Raw genomic sequence first — 20,871 nt, forward strand, 5'->3', positions numbered from 1 at the left:
ACGCATCTCCACTTCCTCCCACTTTACAAAAATGAAGTCAAAATGTCCCTGATACGAGTGCTGCCATCTTGTCCTGGTGATGTCACTTGGAGCCAGAGTCTGTGCAGTAGTGATCAGGGGGCGGAGCTTCGCTATCAATTCCTCGAAAAATATTTTTATTAAAAGACAACTTCCAAGCTTCCACTGTATTGGAGTGGAAACCAAAGCGACAGATAAAACCAGAGCTTGGTGAGGGGATCGGGTTTTGGCGTTCAGGAGGCGGTCAGTCACTCAGATTTGGACGGACGATCGTCCTCAGCTCTGTCAACAAAGACAGGGACAGACCTTTTTTTGACTGTCTGAGCTGCAGCTGAGCTAACTGTGCTGTGAAAACAGCTCATTAGACCCCAGACAGACGGTCCTGAACCACACTGATCCGGTCATCTCCGCCTCTCATTTCACTGGCTGGACTGGTGTTCAGGTCGCCATTCAGCTGTTTCCTGTGCCAGCTGCACACGGCGGCAGCGGCGGCATTTTGTCATTGTGCATGTGAAAGACAGCACGCGGGCTTTTAGCTGAAATCGTCCGCCCACGCGTGTCGCTTTTTCAGATTTTTTTCCTGTCGTCTTCTCAAGAAATGCGCTCAGTATGGAAACGAGTCTGACTCCCAAACAATTGTTCAAGTCAGTGGCTCAGAGGCTCGCGGTGAAATGTGGTGGCGTTAAGTGTAATTTTCAGGGTTGTTCGTGTGCTGTTGTATCTTCTGTTTCATTCTTAAGGCGTCAAACCTGCACCACTCACTGCTGATAATATAAAACCTGAGAAATGTGTTGTTTTCCTGGATCACATTTAAAGGTTCTGGCCTGCTTCACTGTGGGAAGGATTCACCAAAAACAGTAAACCGATGAATTTATTACATGGGCTGCCCAAAGTGAGGCCCACGGGCCAAAACTGGGCCACCACGACATTCAGTTTGGCCCACCAGTGAGCTCAAAATGCTTTTCAAATACGCAAAATTATTTATTATTTTTCCTAATCTGAGCACTGCAGGCAGTCAATGAATTATCCTGATCAGGATCCTCCTAAGCGTCCCTCTTCAGAGACACATCTCATCTGGCTTGGGAATCTGCCTCGGGATCCACAGCGGATCTTTTTTAGCCTGTGCTGAGGTGATCGATGAACCACTTCTGGATGGAGACGCTGTGTCTCTGGCTGGACGTCCCCCTCCTGTCTCTGACTGTTTCCTGGCGTGCAAACAGAGCCGGCAGTCGCGCTCTCGACTCGTCCTCGAGCGTCCGCCGAGGTGACTCAGCAGCTGTCGATATCATTCAGTCCGGTAATGTTGATTCCCATCAAGCCCTCTGATCTCCATCAGAGACTGACAGCTTGTTGACAGGTCGCTGTCCTTTCTGCTCCAACATTTGCTCAATCAGGACGCGTCTCTGGCCTGATGGGACGCTCCCATGTCTCCTCTTCATCCTGAAGCCGGTCTGTCACAGGTCCTGCTGACGCTGAAGCCACGTTCAGGTGCTTTCAGCGGTTGGTTTCAGTGTCAGTGATCGTGACAGTCGATGAGGAAATGACCTGTCTATCCCAGGATGGTTACAGATAGATTTATGTTACGAAATGTCTGGCTGTGATAACCATCACATATGCTGTTTATATGGAGCAACAATGGACACAACGTGCTGAAGTCCAATGTTGGTGTCCAGTGCAGAGACCAGAGGAAATGTTGGCACTGAACCTTCCTGAAAAGCAGGGACAACCTTGGGTCTGTTTTCAGTTTTCTGTTGTGACAAGGCTGTGCTTAAGGTCTGCTTCAGGTTTGGGCACTAAAATCACTTGGTTAGAGTTGGGAAAAGGTCACGTTCTGATTGTGTCCCACCAATGGAAACTGTCCCAGCACGTCCTTCTAAATGTCTGCTGTTGGTGCCTCAAAGATGACCACCAAACATCCCAGCAGTCGCTGAAATGTCCGTTGGTCCAAGTTGGTCCAAGGCGTTACGTCACCTCCACCCCCTGCAGCTCCTGATGAGAAATTCAACTCGTACACATGCAACACACGTAAGAAGACTAACACACGTGTGGGGTTCTGCAGGTGTGTCAGGTGGGTCAGAGGGAACCTGATCAGGTCTTGGTGCTCATAAATTAAGTTCTGTTTGTCTCAACACGTTTACAACCATCACACCTGAAAAATATTTGATAAATAAAGTACAGAAATACATGAAAATAAATACCAAGCTTTGTTCATCCCTGAAGGCCAATCAGAGACAGATGAGCTCAGCAGCACTCTGTGTTTTCTGAAGCCATTCATTACCAGGCAGCATCTGCTTCTCAGGTCCATGATTTCTGCGTGGGCAACTTGAGGTCAACACTGAATCGACTCCAGAACGTGTTGGGAGGGGGTCAAATCAATAAGAGCTGCTGTGGTAAGGCTGCTCAGCTAAACAGACTGTCACCAGCAGGAAGACCCAAAGGGAGCTGGTGAGGAGGGGGGAGGTGGAGGACTGGGTGGTGCTGGTGTGAGGTGAGGAGGGGGGGGTGGAGGACTGGGTGCTGCTGATGTGAGGTGAGGAGGGGGGAGGTGGAGGACTGGGTGGTGCTGGTGTGAGGTGGAGGACTGGGTGGTGCTGGTGTGAGGTGAGGAGGGGGGGTGGAGGACTGGGGGGTGCTGCTGTGAGGCGAGGAGGGGGGGTGGAGGACTGGGTGGTGCTGGTGTGAGGTGGAGGACTGGGTGGTGCTGGTGTGAGGTGAGGAGGGGGGGTGGAGGACTGGGGGGTGCTGCTGTGAGGCGAGGAGGGGGGGTGGAGGACTGGGTGGTGCTGGTGTGAGGTGAGGAGGGGCGGTGGAGGTGGAGGTTTGGGTGGTGCTTTATCGATAGCGTTCCCCCTGTACTGAAGGATTAAATGTGCAGGTCTCAGATCAGTTGACTTCATTACCAGCCTGATGGGGTCGGAGCCTGAATGATGATCAATGAAGCAAAGCTGAGTGAGTGGAGCAGAGGATGATGGGAAACAAGCACAGACGGACAGAAAAATCATTTGTCTGCGTCAGCGAGAAGAGAAGAAACATAAAAAAGCCTCCTGGCAGGAAATGAAATTCAAAGCATGATTTTAATAGATTCCTGCACTAAATGTGGATTTTAAAATGATGACTTGATGGCCTGTCGGGTTTGTTAACTGGCTCTAAACACGACCCGTGAGATTGAGAGGATGAATTGATTGAATTGAAAGGCTTGTGACGTCAGCAGCTTGTATTTCAGTCACATCTGTTCAACATCAGCATCTTCTCTTCTTCCTGCGAGGCATGAAGAGCTGACACTCATTAAAGTGTGCCTTGTACGCATCACATCCTGCGAAGCGAACAGTAAACGATCTGCTCTGACTCAAATGAGACTCGTCGACCCGTCGCAGGTTGTCTGCACATGGAAATGTGGCATCTTTTGAATGGATTCATGCTTTCAACTTTCAATTAGCAACAGATGGAGTGAAAAGTCATTTCCTGTTCGAGCTCTGATGCGAGTGAGAGGAGAACGAGGCCAGAAGGCGACTGAATCTGACTTGAAGTTCAGTCAGACGGTTCAGTCCGACCTTCCCGGACGTTTTGATTCACAGCTTTGATTTCTGCACCATTTTGTTCAGCATCTGCTTGCGTGGGATTTTGTCCTCTGAGCCTCGTTAGTTAGAAGCTCATTTTGCAGTTTTTAATGAAGAAAGTTGACTCAGTCTCGTCCAGCTCTTGATTTGTTCGGGTTCCGTAGAAGAGCAGCATGTGAAGCCTGCCATCAGCCTGGTGTGGTCAGGTTTAGACACCAAAACCACCTGGGCTAGGAGCAGGTTGTGTTCTGGCCTGAAAGTCCTGCTTTGGTCACCTCAAACATGGATGGAAAATGATCAGTTTTCCTGGATATTTTAATACATTTCATTGTCTTTATTTATTTTATATACTTTGACTCACAGCTCGTTGTTGTCTGCTGTTTTTTACTTTGTTGTGTGCACTTCGTGTCCTTCTGAAAGAAGCCACATGAGTGGAGGTCGGCTGAGTGGAGGTGAAACACGTCTCTGAAGGGGGTTTTGAGAGGACGCTGAGTAACGTTAAAGGGTTTGAAGGCCACTCGGTCTCCTCCTAAATGAATGACGTCACACTGGGACAGAAGGACACGACCTCCGTGTCCTCTGCGTCACTTGTTTCCAGGAGAACTTCAGACTGATTACTGAGCAGATTAAATGCTTCGTTAAGGCTCTTTTTGCGGCAGTCAAAGGGTTGTGTGGTGATTATGGAGGGGTTAAACTCGACCCCCTCCCCTCCTCTCCGCGGCCCCGCAGGAAGGTTTGGATTATCGGCAGCAGAGGGGGTCCATCCTCCCCTGAAGAAGAGCTCGTGCTACAGATGGTGGAGGAAATTAGAGTCTGCACGCTACGATCAGGATCAGAGCGAAAACCCCCGGAACAGCCGTGTCCCCCCTCAGGTGGGCGTCTCTAATCGCCAGGGACGATCCTGCTCCTCACAAATGTTTGCCTTCAGTGTATTTCACCTGTCGTAGTGACTCAGAGCGTTTCCTCCAGTCCTGTACCTAAACGCACCGCGGAGCTGCTTGGTTTGTAGTATTTCCACTTTGCGAGACCTCCGCTCCTACTCCACAGCTGCAACATGAAAGTGATGAACACATGAATGCACCAGTAAAAACATTAATACTTACCGTATTTTTCTGAATTCATTCTAATACTTGTGTACTCTTACTGAAGTTAGATTTTGAATGCAGGACTTTTACTTGTGTTTTGGGTATTTGTATACTGAGGTACTTGTACTTCAGTAAAAAATTAGAGTATTTCTTCCTCCCCTGTGGGTTTTTTCCTACTCTTATGTTCCACTGAGACGTCCTCCCAGCGAGACGACAGACTCCTAGTGTCTGCCCATCCACAACAAACGCAGTAAGCCAATTAGAGATAACTATCATGGAACTTAATCGAATTAGTATTGCTGATTTGCCATCCCTCTCTTTCCATTTAGGCTCACATCCTCCCCTCCACCCCCCATTCACACTCCATTACAGCAGGCAGGCAGCCCACCAACAAAGGCTTCGTATCTTAATGTAGGAAGAAAAGCAGACGCTGGAGTCCAGCCTGGTTTCGCCAAAGCGGGTGTGAATGACACGCCAGCATCTGCATGGCTTCACGGGTTACCATCTTATGTTTTGGTTTTCGCTTCCTTTCGGCTTTTCTCTTGCCACGGACAGAAGCGCAGAAGAAGAGACGAAAATGTCAGGTGATGTACGAAGAGTGAGGCGGCTGGAGAAGAACATGGATCAAACAACCCGAGTCCCGTGATGAACCGAAAGTAAACGTTCACCTGAAGTAACAGAAGGAAACTCATGTTCAAAAGGCCCGATGAGAGCCCAGGAAGCTGTAATTCTCTGCGTGAGACATATGGTGGGAGGAATAATCCGACAGCAACCGTCAGGCTTCGGCTAAAACCCCAAACACTGAGACCAAAGCAGACGAAGCTTAGCGAGAAATTAAGACAAAACCTTTTCAGCACCATAAAACAGTTCCTCCACTCACCTGGAGTCTCTTCAGCAGGGAGGAACAACAACAACATTTACTTGTTGTTGTTCTTTTTAACTAATTAAAGTTTTTAAGGTGCAAATTGTAAGAAATGTCCAAAATCTTAGTTTGAAGCATTTAAAAACTGAACAAACTTTATCACCAGAATGTGAAGAAGCAACAGTGTTGACATTATGTCATCTGTGTTGTGTAGCACTGAAATCTACTGAAGTTAGCATGCTAACCAGCTAGCCGCGGCCCCTCCAGTCTGTAATACCGCTTTGTAGCACTAGAGGCCCCCGTAGTTTGAGCTGCGACATGTGTACAAGTTTGCTCAGTCTTGCACTGATCTATTTTAATTCACCCACTGTTCTTATAGCTTTAAACGTCCATTGTTTTAAAGCATGTGTTTGTTGTGCAGCTCGTTGTAATGCCGCTGTACAAATCAGTTTATTAAGTAAAAACATAAGCACGGACCTTTTGTATTGAAGGTCCAGTGTGGAGCATTTAGGGACAGAAATGGGATTTAATATTCATAATGAGGCTTTCATTATGTCTGAGCACCTTAAAACTGACAGTCGTTGTGTTCTTGTTACCTTAGAATGAGTCTTTTAGACCTGCGCAGGGAGCAGCTCCTCTGGCCGAGTCCACCATGTCTCTACAGGAGCCCAGAACAGACAAACCACTCAGTGGCTCTAAGACAGACTTCAGCATCTTTTGGGCCACCAAAACAAGCACAAATCACATTTTTTTTCAATTCTTTTTATACACTTTTATGCTCTGTAACTGCTGGATGTCTGCTGACATCTGGAAAGATGGCCGATGCATCTCCTCCGGGAAGTCAACACAACGACTACAACCGGCCACACTCTCCACCGAGCACCTCGCTCAGGTAACTTGGTCATTAATGTGAGGGTGAGTCACGGCTCTTTTAGGCTCTTTGGCTCAGCGTCTGACAGAACGAAATAAATGAGGGAAGACTTCTTTACTCGTGTGGTTTCTCCTTCCACACCTTCTGGAAGGTTTTTAACCTCGTCCAGGAAGCTAATCAGCAGTGTTGTGAGTGATTTAGACCCGAGCTGCTCCGCTCCCCGTCTGGCAGGCGGTGATAGCGCCCGGGAGAGCTGCTAGAGCCGCCGGCGTGGAACCAAGCGTGTCCAACAGCGGCGCCGAGGACTCACATCTTCCTCCGTGTGAGAGTAAAAACCGCGAGCGTGACGGAGAGACGACAAACCGACGGCAGCTGGACGGAAGCTGGTGTCCGTGTTGGTGCGGTGCCAGCGGTGCCCGTAATGGAGCCGCGAGCCAATCTGAGCTGTGCAAATATTAATCCAGTCAACACGGTGGCTTAATGAGTCGTGTTGGGTCCCTCCACATGATGACACAGGGCTGATGAAATCCGCTGTTTGAACTGAAACACTCACATGTTGAAAGTGATCAGTTTTAAAGGACCTCCCTCACAAAGACTTTAATCTCTCTCTCAATGCAAGCAGGAACTTTCCGCCCCATCACACAACCAGGACGTTTTCATTTCTTCAACACTTGACTCGTGCTGCGCAGTCGCTGTTCATTTACTGTGACACAGCGGTGATGGCGCTGCTGCTTTTCACGCTCTTCTTCCTCTTGTTGTGCTACGGTGGATCCAGGGAGGGGCCACGAGGGGCCATGGGGGGCCCCCGTGTTTTAAAAAACGTTGCTCGCTAGGATGTCCTTTCAGCTGAGAAAATGGCTACTCGACATGCTGGAAAACGAGTTGGCCTCCATGTGCCTGTAAACGCATCACGACCTTCTGTGTGCGCCGGTGCTCCATCACATACAGCTGGTGTCTTTTTGATATTTATGGCCCCTTCAGCCTCAGGCAGCTTGAGTCCGCCCCTGGATGCAACACAAAGTCCTCTGCAGGTCAACCTGGATGACAGAGAGACAGGACACTTCCAGCTGCATTCATTCACAAAGAGAAAAGCAGCGGGAGCTCAGGGAAGCGTTCACATGTCAATGACTGTGACGATGAGCTGGAGGACCGAAATTACTGATCAGTTGAGGAAATGTTGGGCTTTAAAAATGTGACTGAGCGGACTGAAAAACACTTGATCTGCTGCGGCCTTTCTGCGGGTTGCGTTTAAGGTGTGCGTGCGTGCGTGCGTGTGCGCGTGCGGCCGGGGCGTGGAGGTGGAGGGGAGTGTTGCATCCTCTCACGTGACCAGCCCTCTGTGTGAGTGTGAGTGTGTGTGTGTGTGTGTCCTCTCAGTCCGGATCTCTTTGTTGTGGCTGCAGCTGCTGCTCTCTTTACGCACCCGCGTCTCGGCGCGGAAGAACACAGCCGGAGCGGCCGACTGGGAAGCAGGACGTGCAGCGGGGGAAGCTGCGTGTGCGACAGCCGACAGACATCAGCTGCACCGCGTTAGTCTGCCCGAAAAGACGCGGAGATTCGGCGCGGAGGAAGGACGGATGGCGAGAATGCTGCCGCTGCCTCCTCTGTGGACCGCTTCGGACGCTTCCTGAACGCGGACTCAGGCGAGCAGCCCCCCGCACATTCCTCCATCTTCACCGCGGACTTGTGCGCTCCCTCCAGCCGCCGGAGCTCCTCCCGAGGCAGCCTGGACGGGTTTTTCCTTCTGCTTCACCAGGGATTACGCCGACGCCTTTCCCCACCTGAATCCAGAAGCGAGTGATTTGTCTGCCGCTGTCTGGTGGTTGGATCATCATCATCATCATCATCATGGTGTCAGGGCCGGGGACGGGTCCCGGCGGGGTGGTCCCGTACCTGCTGTCCGCCTGCCTGCTGTGTGCGCTGCTCTGCCTGCCGGAGGCTCGGGCGTCTTACTACCCTCAGAGCGGAGAGTGCAGAGGCAAAGCGAAGGACTGCACAGGTAAGAGATCTGCTGCTGCTGCTGCTGCTGCTGCTGCGTGGCTGTGCGTGCTCTGCTCTGCTCTGCTGTGCTGATGCGGTGTGCTGTGCGGCCGTGCGCACCACGCACCCTGGAGAAAAGGCAGCCTAACCTTCATGTGATGGGGCGGTGATGCTCCTGTAAGGGCTCTCCTTCCTCTGCTCTGAGGTCTTAAATTATTCCCATCGTGGTGACCTCTGGTGTCAGACGAGTCCAGTTATGGTGGCTTTAATATGCTCTCAAACGTCTGGGGTCCTTAATGGACTGTTTGTGAGCCTCCACCAGCTTCCATCTGAGTGAGACAGCTCTGGAATCACACGACCGCTGGCACTTTAACGAGGCCTTCAGTTGACTCTGATAGTCCAACTTTCCTGCATCGGGTTTGTGTTCAAACCCTGATGGTCCTCAGAAGCGATTTTGTATTGATTTCATTTAACTTGAGGGCATCAGTAACAGCACTGGTCAAGAATCAATACCGTTTTTCGAATTTAAGATGATTTATCAGGTAAAAACAGCTTCTTTGGTTTTTTCCAGTGGTTTGGCTGCTTGTCAAGAAATGCACTTTGAATTACACGACATTTCATTAAAAATAAACTCAATGCAGCAGACAACTTGAATCATTTATATGTCGTTTAAGCAACTGAAGTCATTTTTGCTTGTTTTAAAGACAAATAAATCAGTTTCAGTGTGAAAGTAACTTATAGTTTTACAATAAACAATTGCACTATAATTTCCAATAACTTATTTCACTGAAAGGTTTCAGCGCTGACAGGCTGGTAATCAATAATCAGTAACAGTTTTCCATACAGAAACCTTGTGCTGCTTTCAGGTCTCATGAAGGGAGAATTTGCTTGTTTGTTGTGTAATTGATGTTTCAGCCTGTTGAATCAGTCCTGACACTCTTCATGACATGTAAACTCAGCGTGTTTCACGCCACAGCGACACGGAACAATACGACAAATCAAACATAAACAGAATGTGAACAAATTAACTCAATTAACTTCATTTTTTAAGAAGGCTGACTTTGTTTGGCCGTTAAACGCGTACAGAATGTTGAACGTATCATGCGGATTCTCATCTCCAGCAGTTATTAGTTTTATATTGATTTTTGTTATTATTTCAGTCAACTGAAATGTTTTTTTCACACCTAGTTTCAGTTTTTAGTGCTACGGTGCAACACTGTCGTTCATATGAAGTCTTGTTTGAGTCCAAATGATGAACTTCAGTCAGACATTCGCTCTCTTTTAGCTCCGTATTTGGTCTCCACCACCTCCTGAGGGAAAAATCTGCTTAAGTAAAATCAGAACTGAAAATCTTAGAGCCACGCTAACAATGAGCAGGATTGAAGCCAGGAAATAAAGCAGAAATGTGAAATTTAAAACAGCTTTCCACTGCAGCAGAGATAAACTCTGAAATAATCACACAGAACTGAATATGTAAGCTGAATCAGGAATCAGAAATCTGAAAGTCACACACATTAGCCCGACTGCTCAAGACTGGCGAGAACCTGGCGACAGGATGGCCTGCGTCTTCTTGTCTCGGTTGACGATTGTGGCATTGGAGTGGAAGAGTCAGACGACTGATGATAGATCGCAACACTGCCACCTAGCTGTCGGAGGTTTAATCAGCGTTATGAAGCAAAATAGCATAATATTCAAGTGTATCAATATTGTGAAAGTGAAAAGAGCAGCGCTGTGTTCAGTGTAAACATAATGAGCATTTTCCAGATATTCACTGTTCGTGTGAAGTCGTTCATAGCATGAAGAGCAGCCACAGAAACATGGCGGACGCTGCCAGAGGAGCTGCTCCTTTATTCAAAGGCAACAAAAACACAAACGTTTGTATTTCAGGTGATTATACGCTGAAGGAAACATAAAGATGTATGACATATTCCATCTGTGGCCCTCACTCCCACACTCTGGACCAACAGGGACAGTCAAAAATATCAGTATTTGACCTATAAATAAACCATTATGTATACCTGTTAAAGCATAAAATATTAACTTTGCTTCAGGCCGTCCTCTGTGTCCAGCATGCTGTTTCACTTTAATGCCTCTGCATGACATTCAGACGTTATAGTGAGCGCGATTCGCGTCGTGTTTGCATATTTAACATTCATAAATTCATTACTGTGTTGTACTCTTCTTCCTCTGTGGCTTTTATTAAACATTTAAAAGATAAAAGGAGCAGTCGTGTAAATGATTGTTAGCTGTCACTGTGGAGTGTCTGGAATAACCCGCCTCGTCATGTTTTATTAATGAAGCAGCGCTGCTCTCGTTGTTTCAGTGAGAAGTGGAGCGTTTTTCCTCTGCCGTCCTGATCGCTGCTGTCCGACACGCCGGAGCACAAGTCACATATTCTGCAGCAGCAAATGGAAATGTTCCAAGTCGCTAAGCAAAGCAAACATCTTGATGTGTAGCGCAGAGCAGGGCGATCACCTCGTCGCACCGTGTGGAGTCTGGATGGCAGATAATTGACTGCACTGCTTTCTAACCTGTTGTTGTATAAAGGAAGGTTTTACAGTCGCAGGAGAAGCACAACAAAATGCTTTGTGGCTCTTTGTGAGCTCAGCAGGCGGCTGTGAAGGGTTTGAAGGGAAAATACAACCCCGAAGACGCACCGAGCGTTTACAGCTCGTCGTTATTCACGGGTGTTATGACTGCACAGAGCGTGGAGACGGCGGTTACACGACAGGAAGCCTGGACTGTGTGTTTACAACTCGCCGCCTTCAGCTCTTCTTCAGATCTGGGCGGTGCTGTGGGTGGAGATGATACCTTAGAGGTGGTGGCGTTATTGAGGCCTGTTATTTAGGCCATCACGTCATCGATTCATCTTCCACGTCACACGTTGCGGATACGTTGACATGCAGACATGACTGTAAAACTGGTGGAGAGGAATGAACGACGATCAGCAGGAGCAAAGGTTTGATGTTTAAACAAGTGAATTTTCTCTAAACAAACGACTTTATTTATTGTCTTTGGGACATTTCTGTGAATTAAAAGTTCATCGCACTTCCATTATTATGATCAAACAGACAGTAACGGACAGAAGTATTGGGCCAGCTGCCCATCACACCAACAGGGACTTTAATGACGTCTCATTGTAAACACACAGACAGCTTTGCAGCTCTAACAGCTTCCACTCTTCTGTGAAGGCTTTCCACAACATGTTGGAGTGTTTCTGTGGGAATTTGTGCCCATTCATGCAGTAGAGCATTTGTGAGGTCACACACTGATGTTGGACCAAAAGGCCTGGCTCACAATCTCCGTTCCAGTTCATCCCAAAGGTGTTGGATGGGGTTGAGGTCAGGCTTTGTGCGTGTTATTCTGATGTCTGCTGTCATTCTGTATGGCAGATCATGGGAACATTTTGTTTGTTTGTCTCTGCATGCTGTCGGACTTCCTGTCTGTGGCTCCTGTCTGGTTCCTACATGAAGATGTGAATCTAAAACTCCTCCCAAATTTGCAGTTTCATGTTTAAAAAGATTTGGTTCATTTTCTCAAACAGCTGCAAACTGTAGCTTTGATCAGACGAACAGGAGGAAACAGCACACTCGCTGGGGACTATTTTCAGCCGCGGACTAATCTGCACTTGTCACCCTCCTGAGTATTTGTGGCAGCAAGATGGTGTGTGTGGGCGTGAGTCATAATGTTCGCAGTGATGAAGGAACAGCACTGTGGCTCACTGGTGTGTTTTTTAACGGGTTCTGGACGATAGCGGAGCTCTAGTGGTCGTTGGAGGAACTGCGGGTCTCACCAAAAAATCTACTTTGGCAAACCCAAAGTGGACAAAAAATGTGATACAGATTTCATCTTTAGTGACTTGTTGACGTTCAGTTCGGCTCTGAGAACAAATGAGATCAACGAGTCTTCATCAAAGTCAGTTGTGCATTTTCTTCACATGTTAATCTGTCAGTTGGGTTCACTCTGGATGTTAGCGATGTGTCGTTTTGTGGTTTTCTCTCAGATTTGTTGTTTGAATCGTAACTTTAAACTCCAGTAAACCTTCCTGCAGTGAAATGTCTCCCACCAGGACCTGCCTTCTGTCCCACCGGCTGGCTGGTGATGATAAACGAAGCCGCAGAGCTCTGGACCTTGAGATTTTGACCAAACATGTGATTTGTTTGGTTGAGTCTGGTTCAGCTTGTGTGCAGCTGTCTGACACTCCAATCGCTCACACGTTTTATTGATTTAGATGCATATTAGCCTTCAAGCAGTTTTGGCCTGTCGATCACAGCAGGATTTGTACATTTTAAAAAAGGTTTTAAATATTTGTTATTTGATGCTCAGCCGCATGATTGCTGACTCTGAACTTCGTGCTTTCTGTACATGCTGGCGTGAAAAGTCACAGAAAAATGTAAATTAAAGCAAATTGTTTCACAAATGTCACACGGCGACCTGAAAACGTCAGTCAGCCGCAACGTCTGTGTGGCTGAAAATGACTTTGACGGATTGAAGTCGTCTGAGCCAATCAGGAGCAGCGTTCAGCTGTCAGTCATGACGTGTCAGCCCCTTTTTCATAACTTCAAACAACTAACTGAAACCAAAACGATCAGAAAAAACACTTGAGTAAACATCAGCGTGATAATCTTATGGAGACGTTTAGTTGGCGCGATGACAGAGTGAACTTTAATATTAACATTATGATAGCAGGTGGTCTGAGAGCACCTTCGGCTTGAGTCTGGGGTCTTTGGAGGCCCCGGGCGTCTGGGGCCACTTTGATAATCCAGCCGGTCAATCAAAGTTTGTAGACAAGTCACATGACCCACAAGGAGCTTGTTTATTGGACAGAAGCTGAGACTCCACTAAACCAAGCTGATCTTCCAGCTCTGCTGCTGTTGGGTGTGGGATGGCAGGACCTGGCGGGACTGATGGACGGCGGGTTCAGTCTGTCAGAAACGAAACAGCTGATCAGCCTTATTTTGCTGTAACCTGACAGCACGTCTGCAGTGTGACTGTGAACCTGCTGGACGCGACAGCAGAGATGTTTTCTAAGCTGTTTGTCGTGACGCCGAGCAGCTGGACTCCGGTTTCATCTGAGTCCGATTGTGCTCCAGGACAGTCAGGACGGGGCTCGCGTCCTCGCAGAGAAAATGAAATCACACCGTGTGATTTGTTAAACGCTGGCCTCTCGGCTCATGGAGCGCGCTCAGTGGCTCCTCGGTAACCCTCCTGCGCGGCTGAAACGTGGAGGACGACAGTGGCGAGCAGGTAGAGGGCGTTTCCACGACACGTGAGGCTGAGATTTAAATTCGAGCAGCGCACCAGCATGAGAATTCTGCGCTGAAGCTGTGTGTGTTTTGATGCCGTTTAACAAGCGTTTTATTCCTCGTAAATGGAGCGACAACAAACAGATGATAAACAACATAATGTTCTTTCTGCTTTCTGCAAAAAGACCCAGCAAAAATATCAATTTATTCAAAACACAGTAGGCGCCAGCACAAACAACATTAATCATGTTTTTGTCCCAGAAACGCTGCCACCTCCAGGTTTTTACACATTTAGTGTTTCCATGCAGATGCTGCTGATTGATGGCACTTCAGCTCCTGTAATGAACACGAGGGCGAGCAGCGGCGGGCGTTTCTCACATTATTGTGCACAGGATTTGTTTTGTGGAGAAGCTGAAGCTGGTTTCTGTGATGAGCTACTCACTCATTTATTCATTCAGTCAGAAGCTCCTCGTACAATCACATCCTCAAGTCCACGTGTTCAGGTTCGGGTTTGCGTGACGTAATTCTCGATATTTTAGTCGGTTAAACTGAAACATTGCTCTGATGATAACTTGGCCGTTGAAATTGGTCCATCAACACTTTCTATGTAAAAATGTCTGTCAGTGCAAAGAGAATATTTCAGTGTTTTTCCATCTCCTCTGGACTGAAGAAAGATGAACTTAAAGCAACACTTTGCAAACCCTTTGTGGTGCACAGTCTTGTTTTTAGCATCACGACAGCCTTAGAAAAGTTGCTCCAAGGTGTCAAGGTGCTCTTTAGGTGAAAGCACAGCTGTGTGTCAGTGGCTCGTCTGTGGAGCCGTCTGTTGATGGACTGAACCTTCTGAATCTGAATACTAATATGTCGCTTTGTGAAAAGACAGTTCAGGTGTTTTCCAGGTAATAGAAAACTTAAATCATATTCAAGTCACAGTCAGACTCGTAAATGTTTTGATATTTCTTCAGTTCATTTCTCAGACACAGTAAGTCATCCAGCTTAATGCTGTCAGTCTGGTAGCTCTTTTTACCACACAGGAAGTTTTCAGTGTGTCTGTGAATTCAGAGGACAAAAGAAGACCTGTGTAGTCAGTTCATTAGCAAAACATCAATTACTGAAGATGTCCCGCTTCCTGCTTGATTGGCAGGTGATTTCTGCGATGGAGCCGTCACGCTTGGGCCTCTTCATAGGTGTTAAAGATTTTAATTAGAATTTTATGCACGATGCCGGGCTTTTTCATGAAGACTCTGAAAGGGTGGATTGTTTTTTGCCGTTCATGTTCTTCATATTTATATTGTCTGTTTGTAATCTGAGCTGGCTGATGAGGATGGAAACACTGAAGCTTTGATTCCTCAGAAGAATTAATGGAATATCGAACCTGAAACTTGTGTAACTTTTCCTGTTTGGGTAAAGTTTGTGGCCACAGCCAGTTGTGAGGGAGTTTAGGAAGCTCTCGTTTCTTCCCAAACCCACAGAACTGCTTCTCATGGAAACCTGAATCCAGCACAGAAGCACGGGACATCCATCAGCCTGTGCTGTAAGGTGATCTCACGGCTCGACAGGTGCGTCGTAGCCTGCAGGTGCACGCGCTGCTGCCACCCCATCATCCTCGAACTCTCCCCGCGCCGCCCTGCAGCCTCGTCGAAACACTGATGTTTGCACTTCAAACGGGGCTGATGTCACTCAGCGTCAGATCGAGTTCGCTCTCGAGGTGTAAATCTTAACTCCGCCCGACCGCAGCCAGCGTTTGATTGATCCTCCTCTTTGATCTCCACTCTCCGTATTTCACAGTATTTTCAGAGTGATTCTGCTGTAGGAATGTGATACTTACCCATGGGAGGTCAGGGGTCAAAGGTCACCTCAGCACCTCAGCAGGCGCGTGTGTGACGGCTGTTAAACACGACAACTGTGATCATTTTCATCTTCCTGTAAGTCAGGATAAAACACTTCCAATGATTCGTTTCCTGTGCACAAAGAAATCTCGTTTAGATACTAAAAGAATAAACTTCATGAAGTTTATGTGGAAAACTTGTCTACAGTTGATGAATAAATACACTACACAGACAAAAGTATCCAGACACCCCTCTTCATGGAGCTGTTCCTCAGGGTTTGGACTCTGACTTCCAGTGAAGGGAAATCTTAATGCTTCAGCATACCAAGACATTTTGGACAATGCTATGCTTCCAACTTTGTGGCAACAGTTTGGTTATAGCTGTTAGAGCTGCAAAGCTGTCTGTGTGTTCAGAATGAGACGTCATTAAAGTCCCTGTTGGTGTGATGGGCAGCTGACCCAATACTTTTGTCCATACAGTGGAAATGGCTGTCATTTGTAGTGATGTGGGAGCAGCCTGTAACTTCTGACATGGCAGTGATCAGAGTGAGGTGCAGAAACAGTGTTGCAGCATCAGAGGCAGGTGGAGATGAGGGCCTCCAACGTGGCTCCCAGAAGGTGAGCTGCATCATCTGAGGGCCCCTGCAGACATCAGACCAAACATGACGCAGGTTGGCAGCAGTGTGTGCAGCCCACGTTCGCATGAGGTGAAACAAAGATGGTCTCCATGTCCTGATGGCGTCTCCTACGCTCCACACTCTCTGTCCTCAGGTCCCCACGTCGGTCCGGTAACACGTCTTCGTCTTCCTGGACTTTTGGTCGTCAAACAACAGGAACAATTAGGATTTAGTGACAACCTCCACCCCCTAACTGAGAAAATTAAAATGATTTCTGTGACACTGGCTTAATGTGTGGGCTGCCAGTTATACGAGGTAATGCTGCACGCGCCGATGGCTCCGTAGATTAGGTGTGAATGGCAGGTTTATGAAGGCGGTGAAGTTGCAGAGGCCTCGTTTGCCAGATTTAGAGCCTCCACGCGACCACTGCTGCTCTGCTTCAGCAGGTGTTTCTCCCTGGTCTGATTAAAGCCACTGGGCTCATCAAAATGCTAACTACGAGGGTGGTGATTTAGCGTCGGTTTGCACGTCAGGAGGGCGTCCACTGCAGTGTGTGGGGAGTCAGGATCACTTTACATCCGGAGTGCGGTGACGGCGCTCTCATCTGTCTCGGTGGCATCTGACAGTCAACACAGGAAGGACTGCAGGACAGAAGCAAAGTCCTCGCAGGAAGTACTTCACGTATGGGATCTCTCTCTGTTTGACCAGCGATTTCAGTACTGAATCAGCTTCTGCAGTAAGGAGGGTCAGGAGAGAAGCACAAACGTTCAGACTGGCATTCAAACACTGTTTATGGCCACCTGGGGGCAGTATAACAAGCTGAAACACCAGTTATTATTACGATTTGACATACTCGCACCTTATTAAAGGACGAAGAGGCTTCAGTCGACTGTCCTTTGACGTCTCTGCTCTTCAGCTGCTAAACGCCTTCAACTGCTCTCTGATTGGACCAGACTGGGCCATTCAGGCTCACATCTGAAGAGACCTTCAAAGACACTTTTAGGGTCGGTAGTCGTTTCTCTTGAGCTGCTTCTTCCTTAAAAGTCAAATTTGCTAATCGTGCTGTAATCCTGCTCATTTCCGCCTTAAAACCTGTGCAGCTCAGTTCTAAACAGCTGGTGAGCACGCAGAGCAGTAAAGAAAAGATGTTTATGATGAGCTCGGGACATCTCAGTCGAACTGTAAAGCCTTCTTCTTGCTAACGAATATCTGCTGTAAATAAGCTGAGAGCGTCGGCCGTCCGTCCTCAAGACGAGCGTCGTCTTTATGTCCCGTCACTCCTGTTATCAGCCTCAGCTTCTTGCTGATGGTGATGAATTCTGCATGACAAAATAACCCGCCGAGGCTCATTCATACATTTATTTAGTCAGCAGAAATTGATTGAACCAATATTTCTGTGCCAGAGATGATTCATAATTCAGTGCTGCTGTGTTTTAATCCTGCAGCCGTCGTACATCATCCTCTCTGTGGTTTGTTGGTATGCATGTGAGCAGCTTTCTGGGCCTTCTTTTATTCTCCTCAGCCTTTTGTCACTGGGAGCCTTGGGAGCTCGCATTCTCTGCTGGGTTTGTTGTGAAGCCATTAGCCGCCACGGCGCTCGGGGTCAGCTTCCCCTCCTATTGATCGCCAACGGACAAAGAGCCTCGAGCCTGCCGGGGTCGACTCCCGTTACCTTCAGGAGCTGCAGACTCGCAGCTCCAGGTCTCTTTGTGCACCAATTAAAATGCATCAAGTACAGATCACCTGCTGGGGGGGGGGGGTCTGGTGTCCTCCGCTGTGCCCAGAATTGGAATGGGACCTGATTAGTCTCACGTCACAGGCTCTGCGGCGAACCCATTCAGTGTAGCAAGCACAAGGCAGGAGGGGGAGGAGGGGGAGGAGGGGGAGGAGGAGGTCCTCACATATAAATCTGTCACTGCGTAGGCTCAGAGTTTGGGATCCACATGACCACGATGATCAGGTTTGACTAAAGTTTAAAGCTGCACTTTTAGGACATGTTAAGTTCCTGAAGGACATCTGGCCTTCCAGCTTGGTGTTGGAACCAAGACTGGTTGAACTGGACTGTGAATGTCTCCCTCAACACAGCTCACTCAGCTGTTTTCGTTATTGAAAAACGAGTGTGTTAAGTGATGTTAATGTGTGTGAAGCTTCACACTGAACTGATGGCTGTTAAATTAAAAGGTTTTCCTGAACACTTGTGAGTCTCGTCTCTTCGCGAACGCCCTGCGGTCTCGACTTTCTCCTTCACCGGATTCCTGTCATCGCTTGTCTGTGGCTGCAGCTCAGCTTCTTCTCTGACGTTTTGTTCCTCCAGCTGAACGGGGGACAGTTTCAGTCTCAAATATGAGAGCTTAGTCTGTTTTTCATCTTCCAGACGAGAGTGAACGTCTCACGTCAAACTGAAGCGCCCGCATGGGGTCGTGTACAAGGGGGAGCAGTTTTCCACGCCGGCGGCTCCGTTAACACGCCGGCGGTGGGTCTCATGTAGGAGAGGACGAGGTTAACGCTGAGAGCGAAGCAGAAGGGACGACAGATCCTGACAGGCCGAAGCTAAGAGCTGGAAACTGAAGATGTGATCAGTTGTGTAACTAAGGTTTCTAAATGTAGTGGACCTGCCGTGAAGCTCAATGACTCTCTTTGTCGGGTCTTTGTGTTTCAGTGGGAGGTTGTGACAGATTTGGGGCTCGTCGCGGCGTCCACGAGGCTCATAAACAGTCCCAACATGCAGAGAGGCCGTAAACAGTCTGTGAGAAACGTCTGGAGGAGGACAAAAGCTCCTCTCACTCTCTGCTGGCTCTGTGTGCAGGCTCTCTGAAGAGCTTTTCACAGTAAAAGCACCACTTCACCACAAAAATAAAACTGATTTATTGAAGGCAAATCGTACAGGCAGAGCAGAGCCTGCAGAAGGAGGACTTCAGTGATGTAAAAGTAATAATGAATTAAAGTTTAAGTCATGTTTTCCTGCAGTCTGTTGAAAGGACGATGAAAAGGAAAACATCCTTTCGTTCACTCTCTTACGTGTGATGCGTTTGAAGCCAGCCTGTTAAAGTTGGTCATCTTGTGCTGCCTCCACAAAGCCTGCAGGGGGTGGAAGCCGGCTTCGCTTTGTCTTCATCGTTTAACCTGTGAAACCTGTGACGCCTCTGAAACTCGTCCTCACAATGTGACACAAGCGTTCATTCCAACCTCCTACACGTTTACTGAGTGACACCACATCCGGCCTCATCAGGAGCTCCGTGGCGTCACGCTGGGAGGTGAAACAGCCAGTTGGACGTGACATTGTTTAAATATGGAGAAGATGGTTCAGTCTCTCCTGGAAGACATTCGCACCACAGTTTGTCTCAGAAATGCTGTAACTGCAGCTTAGAAAACATCTTCTAAATTTGGTCTCCACAATCCACAATGTGCTTCTTCTTCCAGTTTTCTCCCTTTAAAGCTGCTGGTGTTCTCCATCAGTGTGCCTGTCGGGTGGATGAACAGAGTGAACGGAGTGTGTGGTGCCCCCTCCGGTCGTCCTGTTGACACACATTATGACTTGTGTGGCTGTAATTATGCAGATTACACGGCAGTTTGAGGGGATGGAAGGAGCTGAAGAGGCTGACACACGAGCTGATTCTCAGCCGGCAGCAAAGTGACCAAGATGACGATGATGATGATGAAGCAGCTTTCTGGTTTTAGAGCCTCAGAGAGCAGCTACACCTGCAGCCTGGAAACACGTGGAGGTGGACAGACGATAAAACCAGCAACGAGCTGGACCGAGACAGGCTGCTTCAGAGGATCTGCAGGGAAACGTTTGGAAACCCTCTCAGCAGCTCGATCACATCAGTCAGCAGCAGGACAGGTTCCCCTTGTGTCCACTGCTGGTGCTAAGCTAGGCTAGTTGTGAAGCAGCAACACACCATGAACACATCACGAACCAGAGGAGCTTTAAAGTCCTTGGTTTTTAAGCCAAATCTGAACCTGATCCCCGTTCACTCGGCGCCTGCAGGTCCTGCTGTTCGGTCCTCTGTGGGGTGAGAACACGCTCACCATCCTGCTGCTTTTACTGCCCGTAATGTGAGCCTGTTTAATGGCAGCGTAAGTCAGGCGAAGTGGAGCATCGGCCGCAAATAAAACAGAGCCAGATTTATAGTTTAAAGTGCTTTACATCTGGAGAGCAGCTTTTCCGTTAACACGAACAACCAAAATAACAACATCTGTCTTTACTTCTCCTGCACCTTTTTCAAGTGAATCTGAACGTGTTAAAAGGCTTTTGAGAATCTCATAAATAAAACAAGAGTAAAGAGAAGATCCATCTGATTAACCCTGCATTTTAGAATGAAATAACTGCTTAAATATTTGGTCTTTAATTAAAAACAGGAGCCATATTGTTTTGTGTGCAGTTATGGAAACGTTGACCCCAGTCGGCATCACGAATGAAACAGTCTGAGTGAGGAGAGCAGCAAATGGAAAAGCTTAATTAAAGCATCGTCAGACTGAGGTGACAGGAAGCGGCAGGACGCTCCTCTCGGCCCGTTTCCTCAGCAAACCGACTGCTGTCAGCGGCTGGCGGACGTGTGGGCTGTGAGATAAATAAGGAACATTTCACTGGGTTTTATTTCACCGACGCAGCGAGCTGGTTAACGAGTCGGTCCGACGGGCTCGTTTAGCGCCTCAGTCTGCAGCCTGTCACACCTCAGCGGCTGCTTCACGCCGCTGCAGGGCGGGACAGGCAACGGCGCTGCTTTGTGTTTCACAGTGCGAACTGAGTCGTGAAAGTGAGCGTCACTTAGTCCTAATGTGAGCGATATTAGTGATCAGGCCAATC

General features: G+C 48.1%; 1 protein-coding gene across 1 annotated transcript in view; it reads left to right on the forward strand.

The window, feature by feature from the left end:
• The first annotated feature begins 7,679 nt into the window (after positions 1–7,679).
• The window catches only part of tmeff1a (transmembrane protein with EGF-like and two follistatin-like domains 1a), a 52,113-nt gene continuing 38,921 nt past the window's right edge, over positions 7,680–20,871 (forward strand). The window contains exon 1 of the mRNA XM_046407807.1: positions 7,680–8,392. Coding sequence (XP_046263763.1) covers positions 8,242–8,392 — 151 coding nt within the window. The 5' untranslated portion in view covers positions 7,680–8,241. The remainder of the gene's footprint in view (positions 8,393–20,871) is intronic.

Source organism: Scatophagus argus, chromosome 13, assembly GCF_020382885.2.
Source record: "Scatophagus argus isolate fScaArg1 chromosome 13, fScaArg1.pri, whole genome shotgun sequence".
NCBI classification, from domain to species: Eukaryota; Metazoa; Chordata; class Actinopteri; family Scatophagidae; genus Scatophagus; species Scatophagus argus.